Genomic DNA, 19,254 nt, shown 5'->3' on the forward strand with positions numbered 1-19,254 from the left:
CCAGTGGCTATATTTCATGAGGAGATTTAGTATGTCAACAAAGATTTGCAAATTTCTGCAGGTGTACTATGAAGAACATTGTGACTGGTTGCATCACTCTCTGGTATGGAGGTGCCAATGAACAGGGCAGGAAAAGGCTACAGAGAATTCTGAACTCTGCCAGCATCATCATGCCATTGGACTTCACTCTATTGAGGATATCTACAAGAGGTGGTGACTCAAGAAAGCAGCCTCTATCATCAAGGACCCTCACCACCCAAGCCATGCCCTCTTCTCATAACTACCATCAGGAAGGAGATACAAATGTATCTTATATTCTGAACTTTAAATAAATGGGAGGGGAGGGAGGGAGGGGAGGAGGGAAGGGGGGAGAAAACGACACTATATAGTTAAGAAGGAAAATGTATGTATCTTGATCAATATGGTTTATAGTGTGAAAAATAAATAAAAAATTAAAAAAAAGGAAGGAGATACAGGAGCCTGAAGACAGAATACCCAACATAATAAAAATACTTCTGTCCCTTGTCACTAGATTTCTGAATGGACAATGAACCACAGACACTACCTAACATTTTTCCATCTAAATTGAGCAACTTCTTTACATTGGTCATAACTCCCTTCCACCTCACTTTTATCCCAATTAATTTTGTAGCCTGATATCATACCATAATCCTGTAACTTTTTATACAATACATTTAACAAATTCTGCGGTTCTGTTATATAGATTAAAACGTCATCCGCAAAAAGACATATTCTTCTTTATTTACCATTATTCCAATGTAAAGAAGTTGCTCAATTTAGATGGACTAAAAATCCGATTCTTTGGCTTGGCTTGGCTTCGCGGACGAAGATTTATGGAGGGGGTAAAAGTCCACGTCAGCTGCAGGCTCGTTTGTGGCTGACAAGTCCGATGCGGGACAGGCAGACACGGTTGCAGTGGCTGCAGGGGAAAAATGGTTGGTTGGGGTTGGGTGTTGGGTTTTTCCTCCTTTGCCTTTTGTCAGTGAGGTGGGCTCTGCGGTCTTCTTCAAAGGAGGTTGCTGCCCGCCAAACTGTGAGGCGCCAAGATGCACGGTTTGAGGCGTTATCAGCCCACTGGCGGTGGTCAATGTGGCAGGCACCAAGAGATTTCTTTAGGCAGTCCTTGTACCTTTTCTTTGGTGCATCTCTGTCACGGTGGCCAGTGGAGAGCTCGCCATATAATACGATCTTGGGAAGGCGATGGTCCTCCATTCTGGAGACATGACCCATCCAGCGCAGCTGGATCTTCAGCAGCGTGGACTCGATGCTGTCGACCTCTGCCATCTCGAGTACTTCGACGTTAGGGATGAAAGCGCTCCAATGAGGATGGAGTGGAGACAACGCTGGTGGAAGCGCTCTAGGAGCCGCAGGTGATGCCGGTAGAGGACCCATGATTCGGACAGGAGTGTGGGTATGACAACGGCTCTGTACACGCTTATCTTTGTGAGGTTTTTCAGTTGGTTGTTTTTCCAGACTCTTTTGTGCAGTCTTCCAAAGGCGCTATTTGCCTTGGCGAGTCTGTTGTCTATCTCATTGTCGATCCCTGCATCTGATGAAATGGTGCAGCCGAGATAGGTAAACTGGTTGACCGTTTTGAGTTTTGTGTGCCCGATAGAGATGTGGGGGGGCTGGTAGTCATGGTGGGGAGCTGGCTGATGGAGGACCTCAGTTTTCTTCAGGCTGACTTCCAGGCCAAACACTTTGGCAGTTTCCGCAAAGCAGGACGTCAAGCGCTGAAGAGCTGGCTCTGAATGGGCAACTAAAGCGGCATCGTCTGCAAAGAGTAGTTCACGGACAAGTTTCTCTTGTGTCTTGGTGTGAGCTTGCAGGCGCCTCAGATTGAAGAGACTGCCATCCGTGCGGTACCGGATTTAGGTATTAAAATTGATAACAATTTAGAAAATTTATATAATTTAAACTATATTCCATTATTTGAGAAAATTAAAAAAGATTTAGAAAGATGGAATGACTTACCTATTACTTTGATGGGAAGAGTGAATTGTATTAAAATGAGTATTTTTCCAAGAGTACAGTACCTTTTTCAATCTCTCCCTTGTTTCATACCTCAAAAATTCTTTAAGGATTTAAGCTTAGTTATATGTAAATTTTTGTGGAAAGATAGGATGAATAGGGTATCTCTGGAAAAATTGACATGGAAATTTGAATTGGGAGGTTTACAATTTCACCATTTTCAGAATTATTATAAAGTGGCACAATTAAAATTTATTAATGCAATGTTTGATGTAACGAAAACTACTGCTTGGGCTAAAATAGAACTGGATAAAAATGGTGAAAAGTCTATGATGAAATTTATTTATAAATGGAATTCAAAATTATTAACTGAAATACATCAATTCTAAAGCATTTAATTGAATTATGGAATAAAATTGATTATCATACAGGTGGAAAAGCCAAGATCTCAGTGAAAGCACCTTTGTACCAGATAATCAATTTCTGAAAGTTTGGAATAAAAAGGGAATTTTAAAAAATTGAAAATTGTTTTGAAGCTGGGAAATTTTTGTCTTTTAACCGCAAGAAAGATAAATTCCAAATTTCTTCAAATACTTTTTTTTGCTATTATCAAGTTAAAAAAATTTTACTAGAACAATTAGGTCATGATTTTAAAACTACTTAGTCCTCTTTAGAATTACTAATTACTACTTACTAAAGATGATTCTAAAAAATTTATTTCTGAAATGTACCATGTTACAAAATGCCTAAATCTGATCTTCATAAATCAAGAATGAAATGGGAAGTGGATGATGAAAGATGATGAAAATGTTTGGAGAAATATGTGTAAAGATAGTATGACGAAGGTAATAAATGTACGTTATAGATTAGTGCTGTACAATTTCTTACATCAACTGTATTTGACTGTTGAAATTGAAAAATTTTCAGCTTAGTTCTTGAGATCTATGTTTCAGATGTGGTCAAGAGGTAGGTACTTTTTTTCATTCGACGTGGACTTACTCCAAGGTTAAAATTTTTTGGTTGCAATTTAAATTATTTTTAGAGCAGATATTAAAAATAAATTTACCTTGTGATTCAATGTTGTTTCTAAGAGATAGTAAATCAATAGCTTTAAGATTGAAAATTAAATATGTATAAAATTGAATTTTTGCTCCTTATCATTGGCATTTTCTAAAAAGTGTTTAGCAATTACATGGAAATCCAACAAATTTAGGGATGAAAAGATGGCAACAATGAAATGAAAAAAGCCTGTATTCCTTTAGAAAAGATTACATATATCACCAGCGGCGGATGCATCGGTTCTGAGGCCCGGCTTGAGGAGCAGCTCCTGCCGGGGAGAGTCGCTGCGAGTCTCCGGAGGGGCTGGAATCTGCCACTTCTGTTGCTCAGAAGACAAACTGGCCATTCGGTTCTGCAGACCTTGCCGGGATCCAAACCCCAAATTTCTCTGTCAAGTGTATTGGCAATGCGGGAAGGAGTCACGTGATGGAGTAGTGGCCGGACGGTGAACTCCAGCCCTCTCCAGAAAAGTCAGGAAAAACAAAGGAAAACACAAAGGCACAGAAATAAAAGTTACAGAAAAGTGAGTATAAAGGTGGAAAGAAGATGGCGACAAAAAAAGAAAAATCGAAAGCAACGGTAAGAAGAGAGGAAGAGAAGACAAAGGAGGAAAAAGGTGAAGGCCTTACCTGTCCGAAGAGGCCCGCTGCGGAGAGAGAAACCCGCTCCCTCAGGTCGGTAAATAATGGACTACAAAAATGGCTCGCTGAGTCGAGTAAAAGTGCGCAACCGCGCATGCGCGATGCGAATGAAAAAAAATACACCGACGGGAGGGGGGACCAGCTGGGGAGTCGATCTCCACAGCCGGCAACGACAGATGCAGAACACCTGCAGCAAGAAGAGACCACAGAAGACAATAGAAACAAGAAAGAAGAGAAGGAAAGGGCAACAAAGAAACAACAGATGGCCAACCCAGAGGAAGAAGAGGAAGAGGAAGAGTACAGTGAAATAGAAGAAGAAAAGAAAGGCAAGATAAAGAAGGTACTTTCTCTTATTAAAGGATACATGGAGTCATTTAAAGAATGGCAAACACAGGAATTTAATGATTTAAGAAAAAGAATAAACAACACAGAAGAGAAAATGAATAAAATAGAGATGACCTTAACAGAAATGGGAAAGAAAATGGACAAGATGGAAGAGCGGGCAGTAGCAGCAGAAATGGAGGTAGAAGACTTAAAAAAGAAATTGGAGGAATCTAATAAAAAAAACTAAAGAGACACAAGAACTACTAGCTCAAAAAATAGATACAATGGAAAATTATAACAGAAGAAATAACATAAAGATAGTGGGCCTTAAGGAAGATGAAGAAGGCAAGAATATGAGGGAGTTTATAAAAGAGTGGATCCCTAAGACCCTAGGATGTCCAGAACTACAGCAAGAAATGGAAATAGAAAGGGCACATACAGTATTGGCCTCTAAACCACAACCACAACAAAAACCAAGATCTATTGTAGTAAAATTCCTAAGATATACTACAAGAGAAAAGGTACTGGAGAAGACAATGGAAAAAGTAAGAGAGGGCAACAAACCACTGGAGTATAAAGGGCAAAAAATCTTCATTTATCCAGATATAAGTTTTGAACTCCTAAAGAAGAGAAAAGAGTTCAATACAGCAAAGGCGATTTTATGGAAGAAAGGGTATAAATTTATACTAAAGCATCCAGCGGTATTGAAAATACTTATTCCAGGACAACAAAACAGACTATTCTCGGATCCAGAAGAAGCACGAAAATTTGCAGAACAATTACAAAAATAGACTGAGGGAGGAAGACAGGTAATGAGAGTAAAAATGATCACGATTGATATGTATGTGGGTAAAGACAAAAATAGACTGAGGGATGAAGACGGGTAATGAGAGTAAAAATGATCACAATTGATATGTATGCGGGTAAAGAGGTATAAGAGTGAATAGAGACAATGTGCATACGTGAATGTATCTGTACTTAGAGGAAAATATAGATAGTATAGACAAGAATTAATAAGGGAAGGTAATGGAATAGAGAGAATAAGGAGGGAATTAAAAGAGTGACCTTTGTGACATATGAAAAGTGAAATCTTTTCTGGGGGGGCGGGGTGGGGGGAAATAGCGGTCACAGCAAAATCAGTTGACGCTTGCGAGTGAATTCGCAAACCCAAATGGAGAGGGGAGATGTGGTTGTCCGACAAGGGATAAAGGACAACTCAGGAGGTGAAGGGGAGATTGGGGATAAATAAGATAGAAATAGGAGAATAAGGAAAATGTTGGATGTTGTAGGAATGTTGTCTTATAAAGAGTTGAAAATAAGAAAACAGAAATGGAAAAGGAGGAAAGGTAATGATGGAAAAACGGAAAGAGAAGATAAACAAAATATAAAAGGGCTACGCTGAACTATATGTCTTTAAATATTAATGGAATACATAACCAAATTAAAAGGAAGAAACTACCAAATTTAAATGAATAAATGTATTCCATTAGAAAAAATAACATATAGGTTAAGAAATAATATTGAAATATTCGAACAAGTATAGGAGCCTTACATTAAATACAATAACGAAAACCTACCGGGGACAAACATTACCTAAGTTGATGGAAGGAGAAGGAAAGAAAAGAATGGACTCAGTAGAATTTCTGGTGTATTTTTGTTGAATGACAACATTGTCTGACTGGCTTAATGCAACCTAGATTGTATACCTAAAATGGATGAGAGGGGGTGGTGGGGGGGTGGCTTGGGAGGAGGGAGGGGGGGGGGAGAAAAAGTCACTGTATATGTGTGAAAAAGAAATAGTGTATATCATGGCTAATGTGATTTATGGTGTGAAAAATAAAAAAAAATTTAAAAAAAGAGAAAAGATTACATATAATTTGAGAGATAAATATTCTTTTTTTTAATTAAAGTTTGGAGCCCTCACTTGAAAACTATTGATGTTAAAATGTGAGGTCTCGGTCCACTCCAGCTTTTAAGTTATAAAATTCTAATATTAAATAATGATCTCCTTTTTCTTTCTTTGTAGTTGGGGAAGGGAGGAGGGAGGGTATTAGTTGGGAGATTGGGGTTTTTTTATATATAAAAATCATTAATCACACTATGTATGTACTTAATTGTAGTAACTATTGATATGTTTGTGATGTTCAATTTTAAATATTTAAAAAAAACATTTTTCCACTTTTGCAGCAATTTATTTTTTATATAATGTACTTATGGAAATGTAATTTAACAACTTTTGCACCTCTAATGCACAACGCTGTCACAAAACAACAAATTTCATGACTCGTGTTCATAACAATAAACCTGATTCTGAGGTTTTGCTTGTTCCTAGCAGTTGCTGTGGATTGCTGTCTATTCACTATTGACTGTATATTTCTCTCTGTGGATTTTGTGTGACCTTCTGAGTCCCTCCAATTCATGGCTGAAAAGATTATTTATAACCAGATTCCAGACATCTATTTTTATTGTGTTGGTTAATATCATTTGCTCATTCTGTCGAAATATCAGGTGGAAGTTCAGGAGAGGGAATGACTGCAAAGCGTGACTTCTGCACTAGTCAATGTGTTATCACCCTCTTGCATAAAAAAGATGCATAAAATACATCAAAAAGATAAAATTCAGTGGAAGTTGATCAGCTATAAATATAGTAATGGGAGATTTAAACATGTGAATTGGAACTTAAATGTATTGATATTATGCATATTGTATTGTCTTAAAAATACAACTAATTATTAAAGAGAATAAATCCAGACTATAATTGTATATATTCCAACATTTTTTACTTTTATTTTAAAAACTTCAGCCAAGTTCCAGAAGTACCTGTGGTGAAAGGATCCCCAGAGAACTTAACGTTTAAAGAACGCCAACGTCTTTTCTCACATGGACAGGATATTTCCAACAAAGTGAAAGCATCACGAAAATTGATGGAACTAGAAAATGAGCTGAACACAAAGTAAAATTGGTGCCTCAGCTTGGTTGAAAGCTCAATGGAAAATATTTCCACTTTGTACAATGTGTTTAAATCTCAAGACATTGCAACTAAAATGGGATGTAGGAAATTACATTTCCACTGAGTTGCATACCTAGACTATTATTTAGCTAAACAATTTGAGCACTGTTAATTTTTTCTAATGAAATTAAATGAAGGTAATGGTCACTTTGACTCACTTAGGTTCTGATTTTTCTGGCAAACAGAGTACACTATACTTGGAAATGCATGAATGAAGAAAAATGGTGTAATTCAGAATTGTTCATTTGTAACTTAGAAGCTTCTAAATGTATTGAACAATTTGCTTATCCAGCAGCAGGTGCCTCGATTGTTTCAGCTATGCATTAGGTGGCAAATCAATGAGAAGTGTGGGCCTCATTCTAATTTTTTTTTAAAAAGGCTTTCTTTGATGTGCATTTTAATTGAAAAAAAAGTTATGATTCTAACTAAAATTTCCTTTTAGCTAAGTGTTCTGATCAGGATTTTAGTTATTGAACAGTTTTCTGTATAATATTGTGGTCTATAATTGTATTTAGAGATAAATGAACCCTTCACAAAATAGAGTAGATTTCCACGGCCTTAGGAAAGGAATCACTTTATACAAAATGTATGATAATTAAATTGTCTAATGAAGATTGGAGTGTACATATTTTTTTTACTTATTGAAACAGTAGAGTGCTGTATTATTTCACTGTGTAACAAGAAGCAGTAAATAAAGTAAATGGGAGTAAACCTCCTCATGAAGGAAAACTTTGGAGCCTGCAGTAAATTGAGAAAATGTGTGGATAATTCAACACCCTAAATATCAACAGCTTGGTACAAACAACTGAAACAAATTACTATCATTTTATAAATGAAAAATAAACTACTGCTGTTTCAGTACTGCTGTTGGTATTCAGAGTTGGTGGGGGGGGCACGTGGGAATAACTGGTTTATTTCAAATAACTTTCAAGGATTCTGTTAGATTTACAGAATTCTTTGTGTGGTCACTTAGAGTGTTATTAAACTGTTTACTGAGCATCAAAACTGCTGTAGTATCATATTTCTACTGTATTTCACTTGCAACCTATTTTTAATAAATTACTTTGTATGTATTCAAAAGTTGTATTTGCACCTATAAAATCAAAAAATGCAAGAAGCACTTGGCAGGTTAAACAACACCAATGGAAAGGCAAATAGAGTTAACAGTTAGGTTGGAAGATTTTGGCCTGAACTGGAAAAAGGTTTTAAGGTGCAGATAAGGGTAATGATGAGTAGCATAATGCTATTACAACGGCAGGAACCTGGGTTCGAATCTGGTGATCTCTTTAAGGAGTTTGTATGCTCTCCCCATGACTGGGTTACTCAGGTTTCCTCCCACCCTCAAAACCAAGCAGGATTGTTAGTTAATTGGGCAGCATGGGTTTCAGTGGCTGGAAATTTATTCTGCTATGTTGTAATTTTTTTTTAATTAACAATCTTTAAGATGAGGCTAGTATGGCCATGGACAATAGACAATAGGTGCCCAGCCTTATCCAGTTGATGGGTTAAAGGGGACTGTGAGTGGTAATACAAACAATGGTGTATGAAATGTAGGGCTAATAGACTTGCCCACCAAGTCAAACAGCTGGTTCATAGAAATGTATCCCAATTATAAAGATTCCATAAGAAACAGGAACTCTCAAAGGTCAAGACTAATGTTAAATCAAATTAAGGCATACAAAGTGGCATGTGCTCATGGTAGACCAGAACACTGCGATTTTTTTTTTTAAGAATTGTCAGCAAGAGACATAAAAAGGGAAAAATAATTTTGAGAAAAAAAACTTGTATGCAATATCAAAACAGTTTCATAGATCATGGAACAGATCTGTCTGTTCAAGTTGTCCATGCTTACTAAATTGAAATTCTGGACCAGTCCCATTTGCCTGCATTTGGTCCATATCCTCTGTCCCAATGTCTTTTGAATGTTGTAAATGTACCCCTTCTACGGTTTCCTCATTCACATTGTTCCAGGTATAGACTATACTGTTGCGAGAAGAAAATTTCCCCTCAAGTCCCTCTCATCTTAAATCTATGATCCCTTTTTCTAAAATAGACTATTTTGGGAATAAGATCTCATCCATGCCTCATAATTTTGAACCACTAAAGTCACCCTTCTGCCTTGGGAATAAAGGCCCAGCTGATACAACCTCTCCCAATAACTCAAGCCCTCAACTCCCAGCAACATTCTGGTGAATCTCCTCTGCATCAGTTTCATTTTATTGATATTACAATAGCTGTGGATTCAGAACACTGTGTATAGTGTGGTTTCACTAATGCATTGTACAGCTAAATCCTGAAGTCCCACATTTGTACTTGATGCCCCACTCAGCATGCCCACTGACGTACCTATACCCCTAGGTATAGGCTGTTCCACAACCCTGCAGGGCGCTGGTATTTACGATGTAATCCCGCATCTTTTGAGATGAGTATTTCTCAGCTATATTTACCATGGAGAAAGACATGTTGGCTAGGGAACTCAGAGAAGTAGCTAGCGGTGTTTTTTTTTAAATTATTTATTAGTATCTTCATACATTTTAAATTAACATTACATAATAGATACTAAATAATTTTCAATTTTCACCTCCCACCATCAAAAAAATGGTAGAAGCAAAAGAAAAGGAACCCATTCATTGTAATAATTATAAACCACATCAATAATACCATAATATATTTCTTGCTGAAAGTACCATATTTTCAAGGGAGATTGGATTAGAAAGTCTGGATTAGTCTATAATTCATAAATCTCATATAAGGCTCCCATATTTGAGAAAATTTATCATAATCATCTCTTGTATTAATAAGTAATTTTTTCTAATGGGAGACAATATTTTATTTCATTAAACCATTCTTCTATTTTTACATTATTTTCCAATTTCCACATTTTAGTTACACACTTTCTCGCTGTTGCTAGACTAAAAAATCTTTTTTATATTTATCTAATTCCAACTTGATATCCATCATATATATAACCCAACAAAAAATTATTGTATCTAATTTAACCTTCACTTGTAATATCTTCTCTAAGATAACAACACAATTCTTTCCAAAAATTGTTTACCTTTTCACACATATTGAATGTAAAAAATTGCCAACATTTTTTTACATCTAAAACATTGAGCAGAAAATTTTTAATGTATTCAACTTACAGAGTGTGTAATAAACAATGTAAAAAAATATTATTGATAATATTTGATATCTATCATTGTATTAGTTACACTATCTCTACACAATTTCATCCATATTTCTTCTTGAATTTGTATATTTAAATCCTGTTCCCACTTCATTTTAGTTTTTTACAAATTTCTTTTCCTTGTTTCTTGTAATTTATTATACATAGTAGTTATAAATCTTCGAAGAGGATCCACATTACAGATGAGAAGTTGATGAAAGTCAGCAGATAATGCTATAGGCCTGTCCTTCCACTCCGTCCTGACCCACCTAGAGAATGATGCCTTGTGTGTTAGGCTGTTGTACATTGACTTCAGCTCTGCATTCAACACCATCACATCTCAGAGGCTGGTGGATAAATTGCCCTCGCATTTGATGAGAGGAGGTTTGGAAGCTCGTGAAAAGGTGAGAACAACTTGAGTCTCAATGTGGACAGGACAAAGGAGATGATTATGCACTTCAGGAGGATGAGCGATGACCATTCACTACACATCAACAGTTTCAACCTGAAGAGAGTGGAGAGCACAAAGTTCCTGGTTTGTGTGTAATGGACAACCTATCCTAGGTCCACAATGCCTCATCAGGAAACTGCAGCAGCACCTACATTTCCTAAGGAGATTGAAGAGGCCAAGGCTACTGGCTCCCAACTTAACATTTTACAGGAGGGCAAGTGAGAGAGCCCTGTCTGCCAACATTATTGTGTGGTATGGTTTCTGCAAACCATCAAACCAGAAGTCAATACAGAAGATTGTCAAAATGGCCAAGAAGATCACTGGGGTCTCCCCTTCCTCTATTGGACATTTACCAAGAGCATTGCTTAAATAGGTCTCAAAGAATGATTGAAGACCCTCTCCATCCAGCACACAGTATCTTTGACTCACTACCATCAAAAGGAGATACAGAAGCATCAAAATCAGGATGCCAGGTTGGGAAATAGCTCCTTTCCACAGGCTGAGAGATTCTGTAACTGAATAAATAATCCCAAATATTCACAGTATATTTTGGCGTACAAGTCAAGACGTGAAACCAAAAAAAAATCTCGATATACTTTTGAGACCTTAAATTCACCTTAAAGTCCAATCCGTGCCAATCTAGTGTATAAGTTGATCCATGAAAACCAGATTCAGGCTGTAAGTCAACCCTTAAAAACAAAAAAAAACTAACAAATTTTCACTGAAATTTTTATTGTAAACAATGCAATTAGCACCCCTCAAAATTGCTATCATTGTCTGAAAATAACAACACATTTAGAACCCTATAGCGGCCTGCAGCTGTTGCCGCAGGCCAACACAAAGATGTTGTTCGAACACAGCAATCAAGTGAGCTGCACGAAGCATCAGCAGGCTGTAGGCCACTGAAAAATGGGGTCTGCCAACCAATCACAGGTGACGGATCGCAAAAGGGCTAATCAGCGCCCAGAGCAACACAAACTGCAGCAAAGCTGACTGATCCCACCAATTAGAGATTGAAGAGGTACGGGTTACTCCCGTCAGACACATGGGAACCAGGATCTGCCTGACCATATGAAAGAGAGCAGCCAGTTCATTAAAATCAGTGTCAACTGCACTCCTTGTGCGTGTCTTATTTCCAAGCCAGAACCTCGAGACACGACTGTTCCAAATGGCATTTTTGGACCCAACACTGGATATCGAGATGGAAGACCAACCTTCAATCAACATGGTCTCCCTGAAGCCTCCAAGCTTCTGGATGTTGCAGCCATAGGTGTGGTTCCAGCAAGCCAAAGCACAGTTCACTATTCGTCAGATCTCTGCTGACGGTACACGCTACCACCATGTAGTAAGTGCCCTTGACCAGGACACTGCAACCCAGATTATAGACTTCCTTCATCAGCCCCTGGAGCAAGGGAAGTATGTGGCCATAAAGGAGCTATCAACCACACTTTTGGGCTATCGAAGCGCAAGCGTGTGGCCCAACTGTTGCAAATGGACGGTTTGAGGGACAGGGTCCCTTCCACCCTCATGACCAACGTGCTCACTCTCAATGATGGCCACACCTTTTGCCCGCTGATTCAGATCTTTCTGGAGCGGTTACCTGAAGACATCCAGCCGCTCAACACAGAAGAAGATTTTGACAACCCCAGAAAGGTAGCTGCCCAAGCGGATGAGCTATGGATGGTGAAGAGAGACACTTGCGTACATTGGAACAAATGATGATGCCTCAACAACAGCAACCAGCGGAGAGGAGTCACGTGATGGAGTAGTGGCCGGACGGTGAACTCCAGCCCTCTCCAGAAAAGTCGGGAAAAACAAAGGAAAACACAAAGGCACAGAAATAAAAGTTACAGAAAAGTGAATATAAAGGTGGAAAGAAGATGGTGACAAAAAAAGAAAAATCGAAAGCAACGGTAAGAAGAGAGGAAGAGAAGACAAAGGAGGAAAAAGGTGAAGGCCTTACCTGTCCGAAGAGGCCCGCTGCGGAGAGAGAAACCCGCTCCCTCAGGTTGGTAAATAATGGACTACAAAAATGGCTCGCAGAGCCGAGTAAAAGTGCGCAACCGCGCATGCGCGATGCGAATGAAAAAAAATACACCGACGGGAGGGGGGACCAGCTGGGGAGTCGATCTCCACAGCCGGCAACGACAGATGCAGAACACCTGCAGCAAGAAGAGACCACAGAAGACAATAGAAACAAGAAAGAAGAGGAGGAAAGGGCACCAAAGAAACAACAGATGGTCAACCCAGAGGAAGAAGAAGAGGAAGAGGAAGAGTACAGTGAAATAGAAGAAGAAAAGAAAGGCAAGGTAAAGGATATACTTGCTCTTATTAAAGGATACATGGAGTCATTTAAAGAATGGCAAACACAGGAATTTAAGGATTTAAGAAAAATAATAAACAACACAGAAGAGAAAATAAATAAAATGGAGATGACCTTAACAGAAATGGGAAAGAAAATGGACAAGATGGAAGAGCGGGCAGTAGCAGCAGAAATGGAGGTAGAAGACTTAAAAAAGAAATTGGAGAAATCTAATAAAAAAACTAAAGAGACACAAGAACTACTAGCTCAAAAAATAGATACAATGGAAAACCATAACAGAAGAAATAACATAAAGATAGTGGGCCTTAAGGAAGATGAAGAAGGCAAGAATATGAGGGAGTTTATAAAAGAGTGGATCCCTAAGACCCTAGGATGTCCAGAACTACAGCAAGAAATGGAAATAGAAAGAGCACATAGAGTATTGGCCTCTAAACCACAACCACAACAAAAACCAAGATCTATTGTAGTAAAATTCCTAAGATATACTACAAGAGAAAAGGTACTGGAGAAGACAATGGAAAAAGTAAGAGAGGGCAACAAACCACTGGAGTATAAAGGGCAAAAAATCTTCATTTATCCAGATATAAGTTTTGAACTCCTAAAGAAGAGAAAAGAGTTCAATACAGCAAAGGCGATTTTATGGAAGAAAGGGTATAAATTTATACTAAAGCATCCAGCGGTATTGAAAATATTTATTCCAGGACAACAAAACAGACTATTCTCGGATCCAGAAGAAGCACGAAAATTTGCAGAACAATTACAAAAATAGACTGAGGGAGGAAGATGGGTAATGAGAGTTAAAATGATCACGATTGATATGTATGTGGGTAAAGACAAAAATAGACTGAGAGATGAAGACGGGTAATGAGAGTAAAAATGATCACGATTGATATGTATGCGGGTAAAGAGGTATAAGAGTGAATAGAGACAATGAGCATACATGAATGTATCTGTACTTAGAGGAAAATATAGATAGTATAGACAAGAATTAATAAGGGAAGGTAATGGAATAGAGAGAATAAGGAGGGAATTAAAAGAGTGACCTTTGTGACATATGAAAAGTGAAATCTTTTCTGGGGGAGGCGGGGTGGGGGGAAATAGCGGTCACTGCAAAATCAGTTGACGCTTGCGAGTGGATTCGCAAATCCAAATGGAGAGGGGAGATGTGGTTGTCCGACAAGGGATAAAGGACAACTCAGGAGGTGAAGGGGAGATTGGGGATAAATAAGATAGAAATAGGAGAATAAGGAAAATGTTGGATGTTGTAGGAATGTTGTCTTATAAAGAGTTGAAAATAAGAAAACAGAAATGGAAAAGGAGGAAAGGTAATGATGGAAAAACGGAAAGAGAAGATAAACAAAATATAAAAGGGCTACGCTGAACTATATGTCTTTAAATACTAATGGAATACATAACCAAATTAAAAGGAAGAAACTACTAAATTTAAATGAATAAATATATTCCATTAGAAAAAATAACATATAGGTTAAGAAATAATATTGAAATATTCGAACAAGTATAGGAGCCTTACATTAAATACAATAGCGAAAACCTACCGGGGACAAACATTACCTAAGTTGATGGAAGGAGAAGGAAAGAAAAGAATGGACTCAGTAGAATTTCTGGTGTAATTTTGTTGAATGACAACATTGTCTGACTGGCTTAATGCAACCTAGATTGTATACCTAAAATGGATGAGGGGGGGGGGTGGGGGTGGTTTGGGAGGAAAGGGGGGGGGGAGAAAAAGTCACTGTATATGTGTGAAAAAGAAATAGTGTATATCATGGCTAATGTGATTTATGGTGTGAAAAATAAAAAATTTTAAAAAAAAACAACAGCAACCAGCCAAGAAGCCCGCCAACCAACCAAGCAACAGACCCCACCGGTGAGCCATACTGTTTTTTATCACCAACACTAGGTATCAGAGCCCTGCCGATGCCATTCCCCCAGCGCGTTTGCGGGAAATGCCAGAGCCTGCTGTTGTTGATGGCTGCTATGGCCGGCATACGTCAAAGCCTGCTTCATCTTCAAGACTCCTTATTGGGCCACCAGTTCCTGGTTGACACTGGAGCTGAAGTCAATGTCCTCCCCACCCCCCCCCCCTCCTCTGACGCCTGCAGCCGAAGGATGGTCCGAGAACTAAGGGCTGCCAATAACTCAAACATACGCATCTTCACCACCTGCACCATTCCCCTTTGTTTGGCAACTGCCATTTTACCTGGAGGTTCATTTTGGCATCAATTCGACAGCTATTCCTGGGAGCCAACTTCCTCCATGCCAACTTTCTACTGGTGGACATTAAGAGACGGAAGCTGGTACACTCAAAGATTTTCCAGTCCCTTTCACTCGGTGACATTAGACTCACAGCCCCACACCTACATTCTGTGACTACTGCTGACAATGCATTTGCATGCATTATTGCTGAGTTTCCTTCCATTACAACGCCACATTCATCTCTACAGCATCCAAACATGGCGTGTGGCACCAGATCCTCACTAAGGGACCTCCCCTCCATGCCAGGATGCGCTGCCTGCCACCTGAGAAACAACCTGACAAGGGAAGAATTCTGTAAAATGGAGGAGCTTGGCATTGTACAACGATCTGATGGTCCGTGGGCCTCACCACTCCACATGGAGGGTGGAGGCCTTGTGGAGACTACCAATGCCTCAATGATGCCACTATGCCCAATAGGTATTATTTAGTCCCCCACATACAAGATTTCACTGCTAACCTTCGGGGGTGCTGGGTATTCTCAAAAGTTGACAATCAGAGCTATCATCAAATCCCAGTCCACCCGGATGATAGCCCCAAGACTGCCATTATCACTCCCTTTGGATTTTTTGAGTTTAAAAATTTAAAAATGCAACTCAAACCTTCCAGAGGTTAATTGTCACAGTGGTGCGGGATCTCAAATTTGTTTTCATCTATCGCGATGATATTCTGATAGACCATGCCGAGAACACTTCTAATTTATGACTTTTGTGCACCTACCTGAGTGAGTCTGGGTTGACCATTAACCTGGAAAAATGCCAGTTTGGCTGTAAGACTATCGACTTCTTGGGGCACTGAAGTAATAAAGATGGGACCAGGCCACTGCCTGAGAAGGTAAAGCCCACTCAATGATTTGCTCGACCAAATACAGTCAAGGGTCTACAAGAATTCGCTGGCATGATTAATTTTTACTACTGACTCATACCGACAGCAGCCTGGATCATGAGGCCATTATTCTCCCTCATTTCCACTCACAAGAAAAACATTATATGGATTGTTATGAGTTATATTATATTATAAATATGTTTTTAAAAGAGACAGATTGTGGGGTTTCAGTGTAGGTCACCACAAACAGATACTTACACATCTCATTTAAAATGCAAGAGCTTTGCTGAAACTAGACATTCAGGCACCAGTGGCTTTGCAAAAGACAATGGAACTGCTTTGGAAGGAACTTCTGAAGTAGGTGCAAATGGAACAAAGTCCGGGCTCAAGTGCTGATAAAGATCAGTCAGGGATTGGATTTGGAGCCACGGGCTCTGGTTTTTACAAGCAGACAGGAAAGAAAACAGGATTCTTCTCTTAGAGAGAGAGAGAAAAGTCAGTTTTGCAGTGGCTTTTGAGACAAGCTGGAAAGCTGTTGAGAACCCATTTTGAAGATGGGTTGTGAGTTTGGAGTTCAGCCTGGTGTCAACCCTTGTAGTCCTTACAAGAAGAAATGGCTGGCTAGAGTGTTTCTCCTGAAATAAGGGAAACAAGAGGAACTCTGTGGTGATCTGGAAGAAGAGGTTATCATTTGGAAAACCCATGATGGGGCAAGTTTCTTCAGCAAGACACTGAAGTGACTGATTGGAGGAAATTAGTTTGTGTGTGTCCAATGAGCAACAAATCTCTCTCTGAAACCAACAAGAACCTGAGCAGTAACCATTTACCTTTCAAGTACCAAAGCCTAGTGAACTTTATAAATGTTAAATTCTGTTCACAGTATAAGAATTGCCTGATCCTGTTGAACTTGGAGAAGTGAGAAGTGAATGATTGGACTATTAAAGCACTTTTGTGAACATATACACATTACATGCACGTGTGCTTAGAATTAGAAAGGGGTTAAGTTAATAGTAATAAGTAAAAGTTTGATCCTGTTTTTATGTTTAAAGAAAATTAAAAAGCAACTTTTGTTTAAGTAACCATTTGCCTTGGTGAATTTCTATTGCTGCTGGATTGTGGAGCCCTCTGGGTTCGTAACAGGAAGAATGAGGCAGCTGAGGCTGTCCAATCCACTAAGGACACTCTGGTCAACATAATGCTACTGGTGCACTTTAGGCTTGACGCCCCGACAACCCTCATAGTGGATGCCTCCGATACAGCGGTCGGGGGTGAGTTTGAGCAGCTGGTACACAGTCAATGGCAGCCACTAGCCTTTTTTTTTTAGCATGAACCTCCGGCTGCCGGAACTGAAATACAGTGCGTTTGACGGCAAACTGTTGGCTCAGTACCTGGCAGTGACGCATTTTCGATATTTCTTAGAGGGCAAGAAATTCCAGATCTTCACCGACTATGAACCACTTATCTTTGCTTTCAGAAAAGTTTCAGATCCATGGTCAGCCAGTCAACAGAGACACATTTCTTATTTTTCAGAATTCTCCACCAACATTTGTCACTGCGGAAAAACCCAATGTGGTGGTTGACGTATTGTTCTGACCTACCATTTCCGCTATACATGCCCCTGACCCAGGCATCGACTACATGGCCCTGGTGAAAGCACAACAGGCAGCCTGCAGCTGGAGGACATCCAGGTGAAATGACTCTTCTGTGTGACACAGCTACCTGTAAGCCACGCCCAATCATCTCGGCCAATTTGAAAAGACAAATTTTCAACATGGTCCGCAATCTGGCACACCACAATGTTAGGACCACTGTCAGAATGGTATCTGACCATTTCATCTGCCAGAGCCTCCGAAAAGAGGTCAGCCAATGGGCAAGGACTTGAACACAATGTCAGTCTGCTAGGGTCCAGACACAAGTTAAGGTCCCTCTCCAGACTTTTGAACCATCACAGCGAAGGTTCAGCCATATACACGTGGACATTGTTAGCCCACTACCAGTGTCACAGGGTACCCGATACTTGCTCACTACTGTAGACCATTCAACCAGATGGCCCAAAGCAGTTCCATTACCTGAGTTATTCACCGAGATGTGCTAGGACCCTGCTAAACAACTGGGTGGCACACTTTGGGGTCCCAGAACATTTCACCTCTGATAGAGAGGCCAAATTTATCTCCAATCTATGGACAGCCTTGGCCAATACCCTGGGAACCCAACTCCACCTGACAACAGCTTATCACCCACAGGCCAATGGATTGGTGAAGAGGTTCCATAGGCACTTCAAATCAGCCCTTATGGCCAGACTTTCAGGGCCCAACTGGATAGATGAACTCCCCTAGGTCCTCCTGGGCATTTGAACTGCACCCAAGGAGGATTTCTATACATCCGCAGCCGAGATAGTCATTGTAATGCGCGTCGAAAGAACCAAAGACTTGTTGATCCAAACCAAGGCTTTTATTAACTAAAAGACTGGAGCATATCACATGTAGGTCGACCAGTCCAGAATGACCTGGTCTGGCAAGGAACAATCCTTTAAGACTAGCCAATCACAGTCATCCTGCACTACAATCTGTACATATACACATTGGTGATAGAATCTGTACTATCACAGTCATCCTGGGTGAATTCTTGGTTAGTACCCCGGAAGACCCACCAGACGCTGCCCAAGCCAGACTGCGCGAAAACTTGAGAATGCTCGCCCCAATACATCCCAAAAGCACATGACCATACCCAATCCATAGTCCCCAAAGACCTCAAGAACTGTAAATATGTTTTTGTGAGACACGGCGCTCACCAGCCACCGCTCCAAAGCCCGTATGAGGGACCATATCACATCCTCCAACACATCGGTCCATCAGTGTTCTGAACATTGGCAGCAGGGAAGAGGCTTTCACGATTGACCGACTCAAACTGGCACATTTTGACAGCAGTCAACTAATCCCTCGCCGCAGGGGCAGGCCTTCCAAAGGTACTAATACCTCTCCAATCGCTGGTTCTGGGGTGGGGGGTGGTCATGTCGTGGCCCAACACAGAAGACACCATTTGAACACAGCAATCAAGCGGGCTGCATGCGGCATCAGCAGCCCATTCCAATAGGCCACTGTAAAACCGGCTTTGCCAGCCAATGACCAGTGACGGATCACAAAAGGGCCAATCTGTGCCCAGGGCGGCACAAACCACACCCGTTGATGA

General features: G+C 39.9%; 1 protein-coding gene across 7 annotated transcripts in view; it reads left to right on the forward strand.

Annotated features, from left to right (window-relative positions):
- Window positions 1-8,031, forward strand: part of afdna (afadin, adherens junction formation factor a) — a 310,032-nt gene extending 302,001 nt beyond the window's left edge. For all 7 annotated transcript variants that reach the window (XM_069932147.1, XM_069932152.1, XM_069932148.1 and 4 more), the window contains one exon: window positions 6,820-8,031. In XM_069932147.1, coding sequence (XP_069788248.1) covers window positions 6,820-6,973 — 154 coding nt within the window. In that variant the 3' untranslated portion in view covers window positions 6,974-8,031. The remainder of the gene's footprint in view (window positions 1-6,819) is intronic.
- Window positions 8,032-19,254: the final 11,223 nt, after the last annotated feature.

The sequence above is a fragment of the Narcine bancroftii genome, chromosome 4 (genome assembly GCF_036971445.1).
Source record: "Narcine bancroftii isolate sNarBan1 chromosome 4, sNarBan1.hap1, whole genome shotgun sequence".
In the NCBI taxonomy this organism is placed as follows: Eukaryota; Metazoa; Chordata; class Chondrichthyes; order Torpediniformes; family Narcinidae; genus Narcine; species Narcine bancroftii.